A 21,630-nucleotide genomic window follows, 5' to 3' on the forward strand; every position below is an offset into this window, starting at 1 on the left:
TGCCATACTGTTTCATGAATGTGGTAGCGCAACTGTGTTTGATATTTCTTTTGCCTTATGACTAGAAACGTAACTAAGTAGTTCCCTCAGCTTGGAGACTGAACATCAACTAATGTCAGCAATTTTGTATGAACTTCAAGAAATGTTTCCGTTGTGCTTATTATGCATTGCATAATTAAATCTATGTATTTCTGTAATTGTGCAACAGGACTACTATGATCTTGACATTCATTAACTGCCAGTATATGGACTCAGAAAGAATTATTTTTATACATGAATTCATATCTTACTTTACAAGGAGTAGTCATAAAGTTTTAATTAGAGCCATGAAAAATGAATCTGCTATTAGTAAAAAATGATAATTAATTGAAACCCTCAGCTGCCGAAAGGTGTTGTTGACATACCTCATTGGGGACAGCTGAAAATGTGTGCCCCGACCGGAACTCGAACCCGGAATCTCCTGCTTACATGGCAAACGCTCTATCCATCTGAGCCACCAAGGACACAGATGAATAGGGCGACTGCAGGGACTTACCCCTTGCACGCTTCCCATGAGACCCACATTCCCAACTGTCCACAATCTACATATGTAATGTTCCTAATAGATACTTTGCCCATCCACTCATTACTCGTGACCACTAAGGTGACGATTCCCACAAGAGTTCGGGCAATCTGTGCGCATTCGCACAGATGAAGGTCAATGGCCAGGTAGCCATTTAACTATATATGAAGATAGTAACTGTTCTCAAAAGAACATGTTTTTTTCAAAAGATAGATGATTTGGCAGGGACCTGTGTTGTAGAAGTACTGTTCAGGAAATGCTCCAGCTTGTTGGATATAAACTTATCATTCTGGAAATACTTGGCACATAATGGTTTATTCATCATAGGCAAGGGGGTGAAGTCATTGAGAACCATATCAGGGAAATGTAGGTGTGGCAAAATTCAGTACAACAGAGAAGTAGCCTGGGTCAGGTCCCCAGAATGCTTTTTCTTGACAGTCACTCGTAATCTCATTAAAAGACTTTGGTAGTATGCGTATGATCATAATATATTAACAATACACCATGGTGAGTCTCAAAAAACACTCAACATCACTTTGCTCAGTGACGGTAGAGTCTTTGTTTTTTATGACCGTGTTGAATCTACATGCATCACTGCTTACTTTTGTCCTTTGTCTTGAGCTCATTAGTGATGCGTCACTGCTGCCTCAGTTTGGTGGGTTTTTAATTGGCTGTGAGCAATTCTGAAACCCATCAGGTGGCAACCTCTGTCATATTAAAAATGTCATCCAAAATGTTGAAAACTGCTGTGACTGCCCAGCCATTTGCTGTGCTCCATGTATGAGATTTTAAAGTTAATCAAATTGGTAGTTGACTTGATGATAAGATGTGCCAGCTCTTGCATGGCACACCAGTCTGCAATTTGTATTGGTTTAATGGTTTGTTGTATACTCTCTGTGAATATTTTGTTTGTGGTTTGTCTCATCACTACAGATATCAATATTTACCAGAAAGCTATGTCTGTTGCTTGTCCAAAAAGTAATCAGTGAATTTACATACATACTGGCACATGAATTAAAGTATCCCAAATGTCCTCAGGATATTCCACCGTGCTTCTCAGTTATTGGCAACCGAATTCACATGTATGTGGTTTTTCTAGTACAAAAACTATGAATTATTGCAGTGCAGAACGATCAACATATTGGAAAACAGCTTGTATATTCAAAAGAAGTTCTGTACACAGTCTATTAACCAGCTAATTAATACAGTGATCCAGTGTTAACTGATTGTTTATATGGATGCCTCATAGTTTCATCTTTAATTTTCTGCCCAATTATCTCTGTTTCCTTGAATTGTAAGTTATTTAACTGGTTTAAAAACATGTCTTATGAATATATTTCAACTTTGTTTTGCGGCGGAATTCTCATGATTATTCAATTTATTGGTTAGAGTACATTTTTATAGCTTTATTTATGCTGCAGTTGTGGTGCACTGTTGTAGCTACATTATTAGTATACATTTACAGAAAGTTAAATGTCAATCCCAAATCAGCACTCAAACCTGGGCTGTTGCCTTTCATAAGCAGTGCTTTTGCATTGAGCCTTATAGTTTTCTGCACTGACAGCCTCTTACTAGATTCTTTCATTTCCTTGTGAACTGTGTTGAGACTACCAATGTGCAGTGAGAGTAGCTCCCCTAGATGTTACAGTATATAGTAAAGGTTCTGATACTGTACAGTTTATGTAAAATGAGAAATTTCTTCCTTTTTGAACCAAACCAATCACTTACAGAGTAATTTTGTAGCAATTCCTTATGAGGAAGAAAACTGTAAAAACTGAAATGTTGTTATGTTCCACAAGATTTCATATTAGAAAAGTTTTGTTACATTTCTGTAGAAATGTGTTTAGATTGGCTTCTTATGCTTTTTCTGAAACATTTCAGTACTACTTGCTTCAAACTGCAGCATAGTACTGCATTTTTCCTCCCTCTCTGTGTCTTTTTGTCTTTTTCCATGCTGGTGGGTTATTTTTCCTTGTTTTAAGAACTGAATGCAATTTTTCATTTATCAAATCTTTCTTCTGCATTAGGAGGGGTGTTTTGATCAGTTCTATTTTTTCCCCCTCACATGAGCCAACTAAGCATGATGTGCTAATTTCAATTCCTTATTTGTTGTTCTCTCGTTTTCTTCCAACACTAGTCCATCCATTTACTATGTTCTCTATTCCTGTCTTCTGACCACTTCAGATCAGTTATTTTAACTCTCCTACCTTGGACTCTTACCATATTCAATACTCTTTTCCATAAACACTTCTCTGTCAGCTGTTTATTTCAACTGTTGTATTATTTTTTCTTAATGCTTTTTTTACTTCATAGATCCATCTTGTCATTGACTTCTTATCCTACAAACACTGGAATATATTTTTGGTTAATTTACTGTCTTGCATTCATTATAAATGTCCAAAAAATAACAGTCTTCTTTTTCTCATTATTTCTGGTACGTTTTCAATGTTTCGATAAGTTTCATCATTACTAAATAATTTTCAACCTTCCATAGTTTTTATTGTGCCTAATATTTTCCTAATGATTTGCCTTTCTAGTATTTGTAATGTATCTAAATGATAATTTGATGTTAGACATTCATTTGCATATAAACATTTGGCTTCACTGCTGCATTGTAATACCTTATTTTCACATTTTTGGACAGGAATATTTTGTTCTAAAGGCCTTTAGTTATATTAAATGCCCTTCCGTTTCTGTGTATCATTTCCCCTATAGCAGCTTTTTCCAAATCTTTCTATCATTATCTCTGCAAGGTACTTAAATTTTTGAATCCTTTTAAATTCTTCCAGTATCTGTTTTAAGAAAATTCAGTGCACTTTTAATGCTTGTAAAAATTTTGATTTCTTCTGCAGAAACTCATAAACTTGTACTACTGGCTATTTCTTCTAAAAGATTAACTTGTGTTTCAGCAGTTGCCACATTTTCAAAAAGTAGGTATAGCGAAGTCATCTGCAAATGTGAGATAGTTTATTCCACTATTTTTGTTTCCTCTTTCCAACCTTAGTGGTGAAATCTTATATTCATTCAATTTTTCATTCCTAATTCTCACTATTTTCTCTAGAGCACAAAAATAATTAGGGATAGGCCATTTCCTTACAAAAAACCTGTGTTTGCTTCTAAGGACAGAGCTATTTCTCCCATAAATTTAACTTTTGCTACTTTAGACTTTAGACTTAACAGTAAATTCTCAGATTATTTTATCTGCAGTTTGTCTGTTGATGGAATCAAAAGTCTTTTTTAAAAACGAAAGCATTACTACAAAATCTTTTGTATTCTGTAATCGCTGGTGAATGATTAACTTCAGATTAAATATTTGTTCACAACATGACCTACCATTACTACAACCACCTTGAAATTCATCTAAATGACTGTCCAGTGTTGTTTGTACTCTGTTGAGTAAAATGTTGCAAAGTATTTTATATACAACTGATAACAAAGAAATTCCTCTCTTAGTGTATGTCTCATTTATTGGCTTTCTTATGTAGTGGATGTATCAAAGCTACCTTCCACTCTTCAGGGATTTTCTCTGCTTTCCAGATTTCTTCAGAAATTAATTTCATGTAATTTTTTGTTTTTGCTGCTGTAATAGAGTCTTTCCACTAGCTTTATTGTTTTGTAAGATTTTAATTACTTCTTTAACTTCTTTGATAGTTATAAGTAAATCTTCTAGATTTTGATTAGTGGTGATTACACCTCATAGATTGGTTCTGGACAGTTAAGAAGCTGATAAAAATATTTTGCAAGTATTTAGTGATTTTCAGAGTTACTTAAGCCAAGTTTGCCATTTTCCTTTATTATACATACACTTGAGGTTTGCTCTCCCTCCAGACTGTCCTTAAATCTCTGATAAAAATCATAGGTATTATTATTTGAATAGTTTTCCTCAATTTCTGCAAGTTTCCTCTTTTCAGTACTATATAATATTTTTGCCTATTACTTTCCTGTAGATGCATCTGATCTTTCTTCATGGTACATTTTTAATTCCTGCAATCATCTGTGTTTCAACTTTTCATTTTATAATTTAGCTAAACGCCTTACCCTATATACCACTACATTTTACTTTTGGGCTGGCATCTCTTATTTCTATTTTCACTGTTTTATTTGCTCCATTTATCACAGATACCAACTGACTGATAAGTGCCCTTTGTCATGTCCATAATTATTGTAGGGTTTTTTAAAGATCACTATAATTCTCATCTCTAATAAGTTCTGTTTATTTGCCTTCCATTTCCCTGCTTTTTCACTTTTTTGAGATTAACGTTATTTTCCTACATTTTTTCATTGCACCAGATCTTCATAATGATTTTTGTTTATTTGGCTGTACAACACATAACATTTAAGTTATCATCATAAAAAGTGTACACATTTATTTTTATTTATTTATTTATTGTATTTTTTTTGCATGGAGACACCAACTGGTGTCTTTTGCAAACATCATAGCATTTTTTTACAAGTTTAGTACTATATATATATATATAATAGAGGCAAACATTCCACGTGGGAAAAATATATTTAAAAAGAAAGATGATGAGACTTACCCAACAAAAGCGCTGGCAGGTCGATAGACACACAAATAAACACAAACATACACACAAAACTCAAGCTTTCGCAACAAACTGTTGCCTCATCAGGAAAGAGGGAAGGAGAAGGAAAGACAAAAGGATTGGGTTTTAAGGGAGAGGGTAAGGAGTCATTCCAATCCCGGGAGCGGAAAGACTTACCTTAGGGGGAAAAAAGGACAGGTTTACACTCGCACACACACACATATCCATCCACACATACACAGACACAAGCAGACATTGTGTCTGTGTATGTGTGGATGGATATGTGTGTGTGTGCGAGTGTAAACCTGTCCTTTTTTCCCCCTAAGGTAAGTCTTTCCGCTCCCGGGATTGGAATGACTCCTTACCCTCTCCCTTAAAACCCAATCCTTTTGTCTTTCCTTCTCCTTCCCTCTTTCCTGATGAGGCAACAGTTTGTTGCGAAAGCTTGAGTTTTGTGTGTATGTTTGTGTTTATTTGTGTGTCTATCGACCTGCCAGCGCTTTTGTTGGGTAAGTCTCATCATCTTTCTTTTTAATATATATATATATATATATATATATATATATATATATATATATATATATATATATATATATATATATATATATATATATATATATATATATATTGTTAGCACATCTGTATATATAAACAAATACGTAATCAGTGCCGTTTGTTGCATTGTAAAATGTTAATTACATCTGGAGATATTGTAACCTAAAGTTGACATTTGAGTACCACTCCTCCACTGTTCGATCGTGTGTATCAGAGAGCACCGAATTACGTAGGAATCCAAAGGGAAAGATGATGGACCTTAGGTACAGAAGAGACTGGAACAGCACATTACGTCCACATGCTAACACCTTTTTATTGGTCTTTTTCACTGACGCACATGTACATTACCATGAGGGGTGAGGTACACATACACACGTGGTTTCCGTTTTCAATTACGGAGTGGAATAGAGTGTGTCCCGACATGTCAGGCCAATAGATGTTCAATGTGGTGGCCATCATTTGCTGCACACAATTGCAATCTCTGGTGTAATGAATGTCGCACACGCCGCAGTACATCTGGTGTAATGTCGCCGCAGGCTGCCACAATACGTTGTTTCATATCCTCTGGGGTTGTAGGCACATCACGGTACACATTCTCCTTTAACGTACCCCACAGAAAGAAGTCCAGAGGCGTAAGATCAGGAGAACGGGCTGGCCAATTTATGCATCCTCCATGTCCTATGAAACGCCCGTCGAACATCCTGTCAAGGGTCAGCCTAGTGTTAATTGCGGAATGTGCAGGTGCACCATCATGCTGATACCACATACGTCGATGCGTTTCCAGTGGAACATTTTCGAGCAACGTTGGCAGATCATTCTGTAGAAATGCGATGTATGTTGCAACTGTTTGGGCCCCTGCAATGAAGGGAGGAGCAATGAGGTGGTCGCCAATGATTCTGCGCCATACATTTACAGTCCAGTCTGAGCCAGTGAGGATTGTCCACAGACCAGTAATGCATGTTCCGTAGATTCACTGCCCTGTGGTTTGTGAAACCCGCTTCATCGGTAAACAGGTAGAACTGCAACGCATTCTCTGTTAATGCCCATTGACAGAATTGCACTCGATGATTAAAGTCATCACCATGTAATTGCTGATGTAGCGACACATGAAACGGGTGAAAGCGGTGACGATGCAGTATGCGCACGACACTACTTTGACTCAGTCCACTGGCTCTTGCAATGTCCTGTGTACTCATGTGTGGGTTCATGGCAACAGAAGCTAACACACCAACTGCACCCGCTTCTCCTGTGATGGGCCTGTTATGGACCCATACCTAGTGCATACAGCTGGCGGTTGATGTTTTGCAATGTGCGGCATGTTGGATGCTCTCTGTCCGGGTACCATTCTACATACACCCTGCAGGCTTCAGCTGCATTTCGTTGACACTCGCCATAGATGAGTATCATCTCCGCCTTTTCAGAGTTCGAATACACCATGGTCACAGTTCCTACAACACTACACTATCACAGACATCTGGTAACACGGTGTACTACAGTTGGTCTGCGTGCAGAGATGAATGCAGAATAACAATAGCAGCAAGCGCTACATGCGGACACTGCGACAGCTAGACCACACCACAACAGTGCACTACAGCCACACTCATAAACACGGTCGTCATCGTAAACATGTCCCTGCAGATGCTGCTCGCCGACCGTGGCCCGTGTTCGTTACAACACGCAACTGAACGTCGGAGGTTTCAAGTGTCAAATTTAGGTTACAATATCTCCGGATGTAACTAACATTTGACAATGCAACAAATGGCACTGATTACGTATTTGTTTATATGTTCAGATGTGCTAACAAAACTAATGGGGTTCCATTAAAAAAAACGTAGGTTTGTGTTAAAAAACATACTTCCGTGCATTTTTGTATGATTTGTATTAAACAATTACACTAGCCCCTCTCCTCACGTTCGGTCTGTGGAATCGGGTCGTCAGTATTTGATGATGTGTTTTACGAAATATATCTAGCAGTAACGTTAGGTGACTCACCCTGTATATATATATTATTGTGTGTGTGTGTGTGTGTGTGTGTGTGTGTCTATATATATATATATATATATATATATATATATATATATATATATATATATATATATATATATATATATATATGTAAGGAAACATTCCACGTAGGAAAAATATACCTAAAAACAAAGATGATGTGACTTAAGAAATGAAAGTGCTGGCAGGTCGACACAGACACACAAACGAACACAAACATACACACAAAATTCAAGCTTTCGCAACAAACTGTTGCCTCATCAGGAAAGAGGGAAGGAGAGGGAAAGACGAAAGGATGTGGGTTTTAAGGGAGAGGGTAAGGAGTCATTCCAGACATATGTCTGCTTGTGTCTGTATATGTGTGGATGGATATGTGTGTGTGTGTGTGCGAGTGTATACCCGTCCTTTTTTCCCCCTAAGGTAAGTCTTTCTGCTCCCGGGACTGGAATGACTCCTTACCCTCTCCCTTAAAACCCACATTCTTTCGTCTTTCCCTCTCCTTCCCTCTTTCCTGATGAGGCAACAGTTTGTTGCGAAAGCTTGAATTTTGTGTGTATGTTTGTGTTCGTTTGTGTGTCTGTCGACCTGCCAGCACTTTCATTTGGTAAGTCACATCATCTTTGTTTTTAGGTATATATACAATAATTTATTTTAGTTTAATATTAATATTCACACCGCCGCAAGCCGGTCCCAAGCCCGGGCCCATCTAAAAACAAGAGGATGGGGAAGTGTGGAGGGGGAGGAGTAACAACCTCGTAAAAAAACCAGGGTCCGTCCGGCTCCAGATGGTAGCACCCTGTCATAGGGCCCCTGCCTAGGGTTACTAGGTGAAACCCAGCCAACGGTCTCAATGGCGGAAGAGGAACAATTTCCCAACGGCAGAGAGAGCGGAAGAGCTAACTCCAGGGCTTACTACCTTGGTTTTAATTTCGGATTCGGGGCAACCCGATCCCCCAATTTATTATCCAACAATTATTGCAAAGCATGATGGGAACGTCGTCAAGACTCCAAGAGGTAGACCGAATGGCAAATCCTCCGTTGTTCGTAGAAACAATGCAAAGGGGTCAAAGGATTTTGGAGGACCCCAACCAACATGTATGCAGCCCTCAACACTGAAATTTAAGAAAGCAACTATGTTTGCAACCCTAAATGTAAACTCTCTAATTAAAGTAGGAAAATTGAAATCATTGATTGAAAAGCTGAACCAGAAAGAAATTTTAATATGTGCATTGCAAGAAACAAGGTTTTTAGATGAAACTGCTTTAGATTTTGAAAACTATCGTTTATTTAAAGGAAAACCAGGTAAAATCTTAATGAAACAAATGCCATACCTGGGAACAGCATTTCTGGAACATCACTCAATTTTAGATTCAGTTACTAACTTCTACTCGAGTTCTGAGAGACTATCCATTCTTGAGATTAAATGTAAAAACAAAGGATACTCTATAATCAACTGCCATGCACCCATAAACCAGGACAACAAAAATAACCCGGAGAAAGTTGAAGAATTTTGGGAGATACTTGAAATGGAACTGGATAGATGCTCAAAGAAGAACATAAAAATGTTAGTAGGCGATTTTAACGCACAAATAGGAAGGGAGAAAAAATACCATGGAACAGTAGGCCTCTTCCCAGGTCACAAAAGAACTTCAAAAAATGGAGAAAGGCTTATAGAGGTATGTAGGCATTTCAACTTGAAAATAATGACAACACATTTCAAAAAGCTGAGCCGAAAAACTAAAACATGGAGATCACCAAATCCACTTCTCGGAGAATTCCAAATTGACCATGTGGCTATCTCACTTCATTGTCAAGAAGAAATTCAAAACACTAAAGTACTGAAAAGCCTTGATGTTGATTCAGACCACTATTTGACTACGATTAAATTCAGACCACTCCCATTTCGAAAAGAGAAGAAAACCTTTTACAAAATTCCAAAATATAACACAGAAACTTTAAAAAATGAAGAAATTAAACAACGGTTTCAAAGAGCATTGCACAAAGATAGCGATGGCATATCCACAATAAATAAGGAAGCGGGATGGGAGGAGATCAAAAACGAAATAGTTGAAATAGCAAAAGAAAATTGTCTCATGAAAAGAGTAAGAAGACATCCATGGTGGGACAATGAATGTGATGAGAACCTGGAGAAGAGACAGAAATTGTGGCAGAAATGGAACTCCACAAAAGATCCTCAAGATCTTGACAATTTTAAAATCCAGAGAAGAGAAACAGCTAAGCTTTTCCGTAATAAATGATGATGATGATGATGTTTGGTTTGTGGGGCGCTCAACTGCGTGGTTATCAGCGCCCGTACAATTATCCAATCTTTGCTCAGTCCAATTTCGCCACTTTCCTGGATGATGATGAAATGATGAGGACAACACAAACACCCAGTCATCTCGAGGCAGGTGAAAATCCCTGACCCCGCCGGGAATCGAACCCGGGACCCCGTGCTCGGGAAGCGAGAACGCTACCGCGAGACCACGAGCGGCGGACTCCGTAATAAAAAAAGAAGACAATTTCAGGATAACCTAGAACAGATTGAGGTAGACTTTAAAAGAAATAATTCTAGAGATTTCTACAAAACTTTTAGAAAACAGCTAACCAAATACCAATCCCCAAATTTATGTTTTAAAGATGAAGAGAACAAGCTAGGTTTGACAAACAAGACTAATTGTGAAATACTAGCAAAATATTTCGAGAATCTACTAAATTGTGAACCACCCAAAGATAAAATGAGTTTTGAAAACCACCGAAATACTAATACCGAGTCAAAACCTCCAGACGCTGAAGAAATAAAACACATAATACACAGTCTAAAAAACAATAAAGCCCCAGGTGAAGACTCCATAGTACCAGAAATCCTAAAAATAATGGATACCAACCTCCCACAAGTTTTGGAACATATGTTTAAGAAGATCCGGGACGAAGAAAGAATTCCTGAAGACTGGCAGTGTGCCCTGATACACCCACTACACAAAAAGGGGGATAAGATGAATGTTAATAATTATAGAGGGATCTCGCTACTACCAGTAGGATACAAAATTTTGTCAAGGAAATTACTTCAAATCGTGGAGCCAGTTCTGGATAAAAAAATAGGTGAATATCAAGCAGGTTTTAGACAAGGTAGATCCTGTGTTGAACAAATATTTAACCTGAAAACACTAATTCGTTACAGAATCTCAAGAGGCCAGAGATTTGCAATAGTATTTGTAGATTTCAAAAAAGCATACGACTCGGTAGATAGAGAAACATTACTGAAAGTATTGGAAGAATTTGGGGTCGATAAGAAAACAATTCAAATTATCAAACAGACGCTAACAAACAGTAAGGCCAAAGTTAAATTTATGGGTGAAATTTCAAGGAAGTTCGAAATTAAAACAGGTGTTAGACAAGGTGATGGTTTATCCCCAATCCTATTCAACTGCGTACTGGAAAAGATATTGAGAATATGGAAAGAAGAACTCAAAGGCACCAAGAATGACATCAGAATTGGAACAAAAAAAGAAAAAATAGAAGTGGACTGTTTAGCTTTTGCAGACGATCTGGCAATAATTACAGAAAACGAAGAAATAGCTCAGAACCACTTGGAGAAACTACAAGAAGTTTCGGCCAGAGCTGGACTGCAGATTTCATTTGAAAAACCGTGTATATGTCTAATCATAGAAATAACAAGAAAAATCTTATTACTAAATACGGCAATATTAAGAGAGTAGAAAAATTTAAGTATTTAGGTGAAATAATTCAAGTGAATGGTTTAGACAAGAGTGCAAACCAGGCGAGAGCAAGGAAAATGGAATTTGCTTTTCAAAAAACCAAAGACATATATAACAAAAAAAACATTTCGATTCAAGCTAAATTAAGACATTATAAAACTGTCATTAGACCAGAATGCCTGTATGCATCGGAGTGCCTAACTCTTAACAAAAAGGGGGAAATAGAAAACATGGAAAAGAAAGAAAGGAAAATTTTGAGAAAAATATTAGGACCGAGAAAGATTGGGGAAGAGTACAAGCTAAAGAGTAATAAGGAAATATACAAAACTATTGAGAAAGTGAGTGAGGCAATGCGTAAACGCAGACTAACGTTTTATGGTCACCTGTCGAGGATGGATGGAAACAGACTAACAAGAAAAGTGTTTGAACATAGTAACAGGAACGAAAAAACCAACAATAAATGGATACAGATGGTGAAAAAGGATTTGGCCTATTTTAATGTCACCCGTGAGTCAATCAGGGACAGGGAAAAGTTTAGACAAATAGTGAACGAAATTAAGTGTTTTCCAGAAGAAACGAAACTAAAGAATAATAACAGGAAATGGTCGGAAGAGCGGAGGAGGAACCACTCGAAAATGATGAGGAAATATTGGGAAGAGAGAAAAAAAGATCAAAAAGCCGGGCAAGTGAATTGTTGAACGTGGTCCAAAGATGGCCGAAATCGAAAGAAGAAGAAGAATATTCACTTAAAGACATATGATTGATATGCTCACTTAACCCCAGCTTTTAGTTTATATGTGATCTCATTGTAGTACAGCAGCATATTTCCAATATCAGTTATGTTTTTCAGATGAATTTTTGTCTTGCATGATTCTGGCAAAAAGGTTTTGCTATAACTATAGCTACTTGAAATTGTTTGTAGGACATTTAATATTTTCTCCCCTGTATGTATTACTTTGAATTTTTCTTGTCGGGTAATTGTGCCTTCTGTTTAGTTTCAGTGTTGAGAAATATAATTATACTATTGTACTACTAACAATGAATAGTCATGTGAAAATATTGCACCTGTGACTGATACAGGTATTGATATATTTTTATTCAGACTGGCAGTTGCAGTCCTCAGAACATGGAGAACGAGATTCAAATTCCAGTCCAAAAATTCCAGTACAGGTTTCCCTAAATCAATTTTGACAAATTCACGGAGATAGTCCCTTTGAAAAGTACACAAATCGCTCATCATTGTTCTATCAGAGCTCAGGCTCTGTCTAACAACCTTGTTGCCAGTGGAATATTATAATCTTACCATCATCTTTCTTTCATTTATTGATTTTTGGTATCTGATAGATCTCATCATGAAAGAGAACCTTCAGGAATATGAAATGATTGAAGGTATATGTTTTACGTATACATTTTATTGGTAGTATTTAACATTAAACTGAATTGTAATAAATCACACATTGGCTTTCCAACTATAAAACACATAATATAATTCATCACCCATAATGTGCATAATACTGCTGTAATAACACAGGAAGTATGAGACCTGGGAATGACATTTAAAATGCTGAAAACAAAAGGTGTCCTCGACACGATTGTTGGTTTCAACACCATAGTTCATTATTAGGCATGGTGCTATGGGCAGTGGAATACCCCGAGTTCCTCCAACCTATATGGTTGGAGATATATAGTTTAAAATAATGTCTGGAAGGTGCATTTCCATGTTGACAAATGATTACCAGAGTTGAAAGAAATGATAAGTAACTGATGACTGAAACCTGGAAATGTTTTACGTATTGTCGAAGCTCTTCAGTAAAATTTATCTGTCTATGTACTGTGTCATCTAATGGTTTTATAGGCTGATGTTTTGACCTCTATCGCAAGTAGCATTTATCAGGTTGGTGTATTAGTGGACACCACCTTGATGAAGGCTGTTTGCAGCAATGTCCTAAATTTGTTGGTGTATATAAAACAGCATGACAACATGGTGACATACCAAGGAAAGTTTTACAGAAAATGACAAAGGCTGCAGAAGCTTATGTTTGCACATTGTGAAAGTCATCGGATAAAACAATGTGTAGGAAGTATGGAACTGCCTAATAGTTACTAATTACTTGTGAACTTTCAGTATGTACACTGCACTGGTTGTGTTTGTTACATGATTTTGCTGTGTAATTAGTCAGTACAGTAACATATAAATGAGAAAACTATTTTAATAATTTAAGGCATAAAGGTAACTCACTTCATAGATGAGGTGCTGAGTCATTGATAGACACATTACCAAGACAGAGAATTTTGCTGGATTTTTGGATAAACTCTTCTTCAGAACTGAATACACATCCACCCAACTGTTGCCACCCCATCCCTGCCTCCACTCTGCACACACACACCTGTAAGGTCATGGTTTTCTGTCTAATAATGTTGTGCCATTGTGCAACTTGAATGGGCTGCTGTGCCTGTGTGTGTGTGTGTGTGTGTGTGTGTGTGTGTGTGTGTGTGTGTGTGCGTGTGTACACACTATAGCTTTGAACAAAACTTCACCTTAACGCTAGCAGAATTGTGTTACTTGTTTATGTGCCTGCTAATGTGCTAGTGACTCAGCACCTCGGCTCTTTGCAAGTTGCTACCTTTACTCCTTAAATTATTTATATTCCATCAAGGACTTCTCATTAGCACACAGGAATACATTTGATGTTTTTGTACCTCATTGCAGTATAGAGAAATGAGAACACATTACCATACAATAAGAAGTTAAATACTTCGTGATAATGTGATAACACATAAGTTACTCCAGAAATGTGTCATTCATTGCTGTTTATATTTTTCAGTTCTCCATTCAAGATAATGGATCAGCAAAATTCTTCCAAGGTGCTCTGCACACTCCAAACATGGGTGAGAAAGTGGCACAGGTGAGTGAAATACAGAACTTTTCAGTAAACTGTTCAAATGTGGTTCCTCTTTAAATGATACAGAATCTGCAACTACAGATATTTCTTTTTTGATAGCCATGTTATTTTCAGTAGTACATATTACACAAAAAAGTAAGAAACTGCAATATGGATTCACTATTTGTATTCAGTGCATTGTGAGAAAATAATAAAGCAATATCACTCATCAGTGTCAGATCTTGCGAAGAGTGTCATAGTTCACCATATGTTTCTCATTTTGGGCTACAGGCCTGAAAGTTACTTTATCAAATATATTTTGATATACAGCAAATTTAAAGAGGAAACACAGAGGATGACCATTATGGAATATTTATGGTATGGTTATTACTAGAAAAAATGCCAGTGATTTGCAGGAATTGTTAGATATTGTAATGAAAAAAACCATGTAAAACTCCATTTATAATTGATTAAAATATTTCATGGAGTCCAAATTGTAGTGAATGTTTCAAATAATGAAATATATGTGGTGGCTATGGTGATCTAGTGGGTAAAGCACTGGACTACAACCTTGGGGGTCCCAGGTGAAATCCTAAGTAAGAATGGAAACTTTTACTCATTCCAGTCCATCCAGGAATTCCCCAGGTCCACTCAGCTGGGACAATGGGCTCACGATTTTACCCCTCCTGATGTGAACAAAAGGCTGTTCTCTACCTGAAGTCAGGCCAGAAGCTCTTTGAGCATTGCGGACTTTACCTTACTAAAATATGTGCTTTGTATTCATTTCTACATATATTTCTTATTCTAACTGCAAAACACTGGTAAACTGCATGGTAGACTTTGGGATTGATTTTATAGCACCTGCATGACATTGTCCATTTACATAACTGCATTACAAGTGCATGTGCAAAAACAAAATGGACTACAGTTTATCAGATGTGATTTCGTAGTAAACAGTTCTCAGCTAGCCTTCATTTTTTCTATTTCTTTTTATTATGCATGCAAAGCTTCACGTATTTATCACATGTGACATGTAATTTTTCTTCATGACAATATTTTTTGCAGTACGTTTAACAGTACAGCAACTCAAGTGGAAAGAATGATGTAATATCTGCAGTCAGCATACCTTTTATAATTGTACATAGTAAAAATTGCCAAAATATGAACATTTTTAACATTTTCTTCCAGTTATATATTCCTGGCTGTAGTACTGGAATACATAAGATGAAAATTACTTTACATAAGATAGGGCTGAGTACCCACCGTGACTGCCATTAACAAATATATATCTCAACGTATGCATGTGCTGTGTGTTTGAAGTTGGGTCTAGTGTATCGGAATTTGTGTGTGTGTGTGTGTGTGTGTGTGTGTGTGTGTGAGTGAGTGAGTGAGTGCGTGTGTACTTTACCATTGACGGAAACTTTTCCATACATCCACTAGGTAACTGCCTGGAGGAGACTAATGAATTTTATGCTTGATATACTTGAAATAACATAACTTGTTTCCTTTATTTTTCTTTTTCTGAAAATGACTTTTCTGAGTAAGAGTGTCCATGTTAGGCTTGAATTATAGGTGTTTTCATCTCCATAGACATTTGAGAAGTTGCATGTTCAGTAGTAATGAGCAGAATGAATACTGAAAATTACTTCAATATGGCATAGTGAGAAATAAACTGCAGAGAAATCTGAATACCTTTGATAAAACCTTCCATGACAGGTTTTTGCCTGATTGTAATACTTTTGCTTCCATTATTCAGATTCAGTTTTTCACATGTTGTACAACTCTGTGTGGGAACTTCAGTGCAAAAATTAAAATTTATGGCAGTAATTATAGTAAATAGGAAAGAAAGAAAAAAGTCTGAAGACTATTTGCGAACTCTAAAAGTTCTTTGTCTTTTCATGAACATTTGTGATAAATGTACGTTTACAAAATGTAGTTGTCTTTGTACGAAAAGGTTTCATGTGAAGATTTTTTGGTCCTGTTTGGTTCACACACTGCCAGTTAATTATTTACTACCTTTGAAATCACCAGAAGCAGTTGTTTTGAATTTAAAATAGTGTTGAGCCTTTAGTATGTCACACATCCGAGCAAACATGTATATGTTATTTAAAAGCAAATGTTATGTCACAGGAAGTGGAAAAAGGTTCTTATGAGTCTAATCAGGCCATTGATAGTTAATGCAACCTGAATGTATATGTTAGACCAGAAAGTTCCCTAATTAAGCTGTAAATATGACGAATAGCATTAACATAAGTTAACATGGCAACCCAAAATTTGTGACAATTTTTCAGACATTCAAGGCATGTATAAAAATAAAGTACACACACTGCTTTGTCTCATCTTCTGGGAGCCCAAAAGGATAGCATTATGCAGTTGAACTGCATTTTGTAAACTTTCCCACAGTTTATAGAGTTGTTATATGTTCTAATTGAGCTAAAAAAGTGCTCTCTGCCTATAAAGGAAAGTCAACAAAGTTAGCAGCACATTAAACCTCCAGAATATTTTCAGTTTATCATATATTTGACCATAATTTTATATTGTTGATGTTTTTGATGTCATATCATAAGGGAGAAAGTCAAATACTTCTGCAACATAATATTTGAGTGAATTTCATAAGAAAAAAATTAGTTAGATTGCATTTCATTGTGTTCCTTGTGTACATCCTACATGTAAAACCTACAAACAAGAGATGAGTGTATACAGAACCTGTTTCTTCATTGTTTGGTTCATTTGAAGGCTGCAGTAACACATTTTCAGTAATTTGTTTTAGGACAATGTATTTTAAGTGTATACCACAAAAATCTGAGAAGACTAGCTGAAATGGTGCATTATGCTACACCATATACTTTTTCCCTAATGATATCAGTGTGATTGTGATCATGTGTAATAAGACATATTGTTATTCACACATTCAGAGCAAAATCAATTGATGCTTAAAACATTTTATGAACTTGGAAGATCAATGATATTTTGAAAACTTGAAAAAACAATTCAATAGTATTTTTTTTTATCATGCCCATTTATTTCGGGTATTGTACTCTATTTTCATATTTTTTTCACCTGAGTTCTCTCCAGACACGGGGTACTTTCTGAAATTACTCATAGTAAGTTTATGGTGAGAGATATTCCTGTAAGTTGATTCATAGTAATTGTACAGTCTCTTCTATATATAACATTTCAAGAATATTACTTATTCATCAACACTCAATAGTGCATTTATGCTTCATACCAGAACTGTTCAGTATGTTAATCCATTGCATTCATTGCTCATATGATATAATTTTTGTAGCTATTGACATAATACGCCTCTAGTATACTATTATTATTATTATTATTATTATTACTATAATTATCATTATTATTAATATTAATATTATTAGTGTATTACTGTCATAGTATCCATGACAGTTGACTTCCACCAACATATGGCATCTGTACTGTTGTTTTTTTTCTTTTTCCTTTTTGTGATGTGGTGATTATGTTCATTATGAAATTAAGATTGAATATGAATGTTTTTGAACAAAGAATTAAGTACAGTGAAGGACTGAAAATTTTGTAGTGCAGTGCTGCTAAATATATTATGCACTCTATTGTATTTAATATTTGCCTGCAATTAAAGATTGTACTTTGCTTGAAATAGTTACCTTCAGTTTCATGTACCTTGTTAAGTAAGTCTGAACAAGAATATGACTGACAGAAAATGTAAAACATGTCATCTTTCTAAGAAATCACATTCTCACACACAAAGACAAAGTATACTGATTCTCAGTACCAAATTTCATCATTTTCAAAGTGCAGCTTCAATACTGTGGAAGAAAAGACTGATTCATCCATTCTATTTTACAACTGATAACTGAAGAGCATGCAATCAGCAACTGAAAAGAAAGAATAAAAAATTTTTCAATTGTGCATTTCTTTCTGAAGAGCAAAAAATGTGGACTTTTAAGATGACAACTCCTGGATCACACGGTAAGGATTCATTCTTTATTGCTTAGAAAATGACAGGTGAATTTTGAAATAATTTCATAGTAATTAAAATTTCCAGCAGTAGATTGCTCTTTAAATTAATAGTTCCTATAAGGCGAATATTACTGTTACAGGAAAATATTTGGTACAGCATCTCATTCATGCCACATGTTCAGCACGTACAAGTAGTTTAATAATATACATTTTAAGACATCAGTCTCAACAGTAACTCCTTTTTATAATGAAAATGTGTCTAATGAAAATTGTTTCTGATAGGCTTAAGACCAGTCATTGCATTGGTTGTCTATGTATCAAACATTCCATTCTTCTTCCCATGGAAGCATCAGGTATTCCCATAATTCAGAGAAATTCTTTCCCATGAAACTGGAATATAGTTAACAATGATTATACAAGAGAAAATCCAATGTATGCTTGAAACAGTTGTATCAGGATTTTAATATTTATGGGGGATTTGATATGATGAAAATCATATTTCTTATTTATGTTTTTTTTGTGAAAAATTAGAAAAAAATGCATGATAGTTACTGTGAAATTGCAGTCTTCATTTATGACCGATGTTCATAAATGTTCAGTTCAAATTAGTATTTCTGTGTGTAATACAGAGGCCTACATTCAATTTTCTTAATATCTTAGAAGTGCTCTAATATGATATTGCAAATATTTTGCCAACAAGTAGATAACTCCCCTCACTTTGGAGCCAATAATCATTATGGAACATTGAGAGTGCAGGAGTCTTCAAGAAGACTTGATTCCTGAACATAGATTTGTACAATATTTTTAATCTTGAACTTCTTTCAACTCAAATGTTGAATATTAATTATGTGTTGCAGTAAGTGAAAACTATGAAGGACTTGCATTTTGATGCCTGAGATACTATTTATAACTACTCATGATGATAATATCAGTAGATATTTTGATAGTTCATGACTGATGTTGTCTCATTCAGTTATTGAGGAATTATATCACTTTACGTTGCTCAAGCATGATCTGATCATAAAAGAATAAACTAATGGATAGTAAATTTAGAAGCATGCAGAACAGTGCAAAAGATGTTTGAGAAACTAACACATGTGATACTTACATTCACCTTCCACTCTACTGAAGTGAATGTGAGGTGTTTGGCATGCTTTGCTTGCTTACAGTTACTTATTATCTTCATGTGAACTGCTCTAAAGCAGTGCCATGTGACTTAGGTCTTCCAGAGGAACACATTGAATCAACAATGAAAATACATATTTTATATGTGATTTTCAAGAAGATTTTGTGGAAGTCTGTTTTCTGTAGTGTGGACACCCAATATGACTCACTGGTTTGTGTATTATAAAAATGTCAATGAAAACTAAATGTTTCAAACCATGTAAAAATTGATGAAAGTCTAAACATAGGAAGTATGGGTAAAACATCCTGATCAGCTAAAAATATAAAAAGGAAATCTATTTCGTGTGTTTCTTTTGGCAAGGCTCTTAAATTGCTGAGTTGTGGACCCTGTTTTAATAGAAGAGTTACAGCTTTAGAGGAAATAACATTTGTATTTGTGCATGTGGAACTGTTGCTGCAACCTATACTAGTAAATAGGCATTTTATTTTCTTTTAACTTGTTTGATAAAATATATTTACAATTCAAAGAAATTAAATGATAATGTGTCTCTATAATAAATACACAAAGCTTCTGCGTAATTGTAACTTACACAGTAACTTGATGTGACACAGATACTTCACAATACAGAAAGCTTTGTGCCAAGTGAACATTCGTGTATAGACTTTTGTAAACATTATCGCTCTTAGCTCACTTATTTGTTACATAGTTTAATTCTCAATTTCTTTGCGTGTTTTTGGTATTTGTATTGTTTAATTCATAAATTTCGGGCATATTATAGTATTTGAGAGTTGTAGCATCGCGTTTTAGTACCTGAATAGTGTAAAATCGCGTAGTCTCCTTCCACCGCCGAGCAGTGTGTCAGCAGTGCGCAAGTAGCAGCATTACTAGGCAATCTTGTATTTTAATAACTGTTTAAATTTTGTGTCGAATTGTTTGTGCTCTCTGTAGATTAGTTCAGACGTTCTTTGCACAACAGTTTTTAGCATGGATAGGGACTGCAACTGCTGTGTTCGGATGCAGGCTGAGTTGGCATCCCTTCGCTCCCAGCTACAGGCAGTGTTGGCTTCGGTCACACAGCTTGAGGCTGTTGGCAATGGGCATCACTGTGGGGGTCCGGATGGGGGTTTGTCGGGGACGGCCAGTTCGTCCCACGCATCCCCCGATCGAACTGCGACTGTGGCTGCCCGGGATACTGCCCACATTGAGGCTGATCCCTCACCTGTGGCAGAGCGGGAGGTTGTCTCGAGGTGTGGCAGAGGGCGAAAGACATTCCGGAGGACTGAACGGAAGGCCTCTCCAGTTTGTCTGACGGACCGGATTCAGGCTCTGTCTCAGGCTGATACTGATCTTCAGCTGGACATGGCTGCTTGTCCTGTTCCAGTGGTTGCCCCTCGGTCTGCAAGAGGGTCCTTCTGGGTGCCATGAAGGGTACAGGGTGCACCCATCTGCAGGTGGTCGCTCATGTCGGCACCAATGATGTGTGTCACTATGGATCGGAGGAAATCCTCTCTGGCTTCCGGCGACTATCTGATTTGGTGAAGACTGCCAGTCTCGCTAGCAGGATAAAAGCAGAGCTCACCATCTGCAGCATTGTCGACAGGACTGACTGCGGACCTTTGGTACAGAGCCGAGTGGAGGGTCTGAATCAGAGGCTGAGACGGTTCTGCGACCATGTGGCCTGCAGATTCCTCAACTTGTGCCATAGGGTGGTGGGGTTTCGGGTTCTGCTGGATAGGTCAGGAGTCCACTACACGCAGCAAGTGGCTACATGGGTAGCAGGGGTTGTGTGGCGTGGACTGGGTGGTTTTTTAGGTTAGATGGCCTCGGGCAATTACAGAAAGGGCAACAGCCTCAAAGGGTGCGGGGCAAAGTCAGGACATGCGGGGGCCAAGCAGCAATCGGTATTGTAATTGTAAACTGTCAAAGCTGCATTGGTAAAGTACCGGAACTTCAAGCGCTGATAGAAAGCACCAAAGCTGAAATCGTTATAGGTACAGAAAGCTGGCTGAAGCCAGAGATAAATTCAGCCGAAATTTGTAGAAAGGCACAGACGGTGTTTAGAAAGGATAGATTGCATGCAACCAGTGGTGGCGTGTTTGTCGCTGTTAGTAGTAGTTTATCCTGTAGTGAAGCAGAAGTGGATAGTTCCTGTGAATTATTATGGGTGGAAGTTACACTCAACAACCAAGCTAAGTTAATAGTTGCCTCCTTTTACCAGCCTTTGACTCAGCAGCATTAGTGGCAGAACAACTGAGAGAAAATTTGGAATACATTTCAC

The 21,630-nt window shown here is 36.8% G+C and overlaps 1 protein-coding gene across 3 annotated transcripts in view; it reads left to right on the forward strand.

Moving 5' to 3' along the window:
- Nucleotides 1-21,630, forward strand: part of LOC126184928 (potassium voltage-gated channel subfamily H member 2-like) — a 1,246,473-nt gene that overhangs the window by 1,161,536 nt on the left and 63,307 nt on the right. For all 3 annotated transcript variants that reach the window (XR_007536905.1, XM_049927600.1, XM_049927601.1), the window contains one exon: nt 14,210-14,290. Coding sequence is in view for 2 of the 3 variants with exons in the window: in XM_049927600.1 (XP_049783557.1) it covers nt 14,210-14,290 (81 nt within the window). In the remaining variant the exon portion in view is untranslated. The remainder of the gene's footprint in view (nt 1-14,209; nt 14,291-21,630) is intronic.

This window comes from Schistocerca cancellata, chromosome 4 (genome assembly GCF_023864275.1).
Source record: "Schistocerca cancellata isolate TAMUIC-IGC-003103 chromosome 4, iqSchCanc2.1, whole genome shotgun sequence".
Taxonomy (NCBI): domain Eukaryota; kingdom Metazoa; phylum Arthropoda; class Insecta; order Orthoptera; family Acrididae; genus Schistocerca; species Schistocerca cancellata.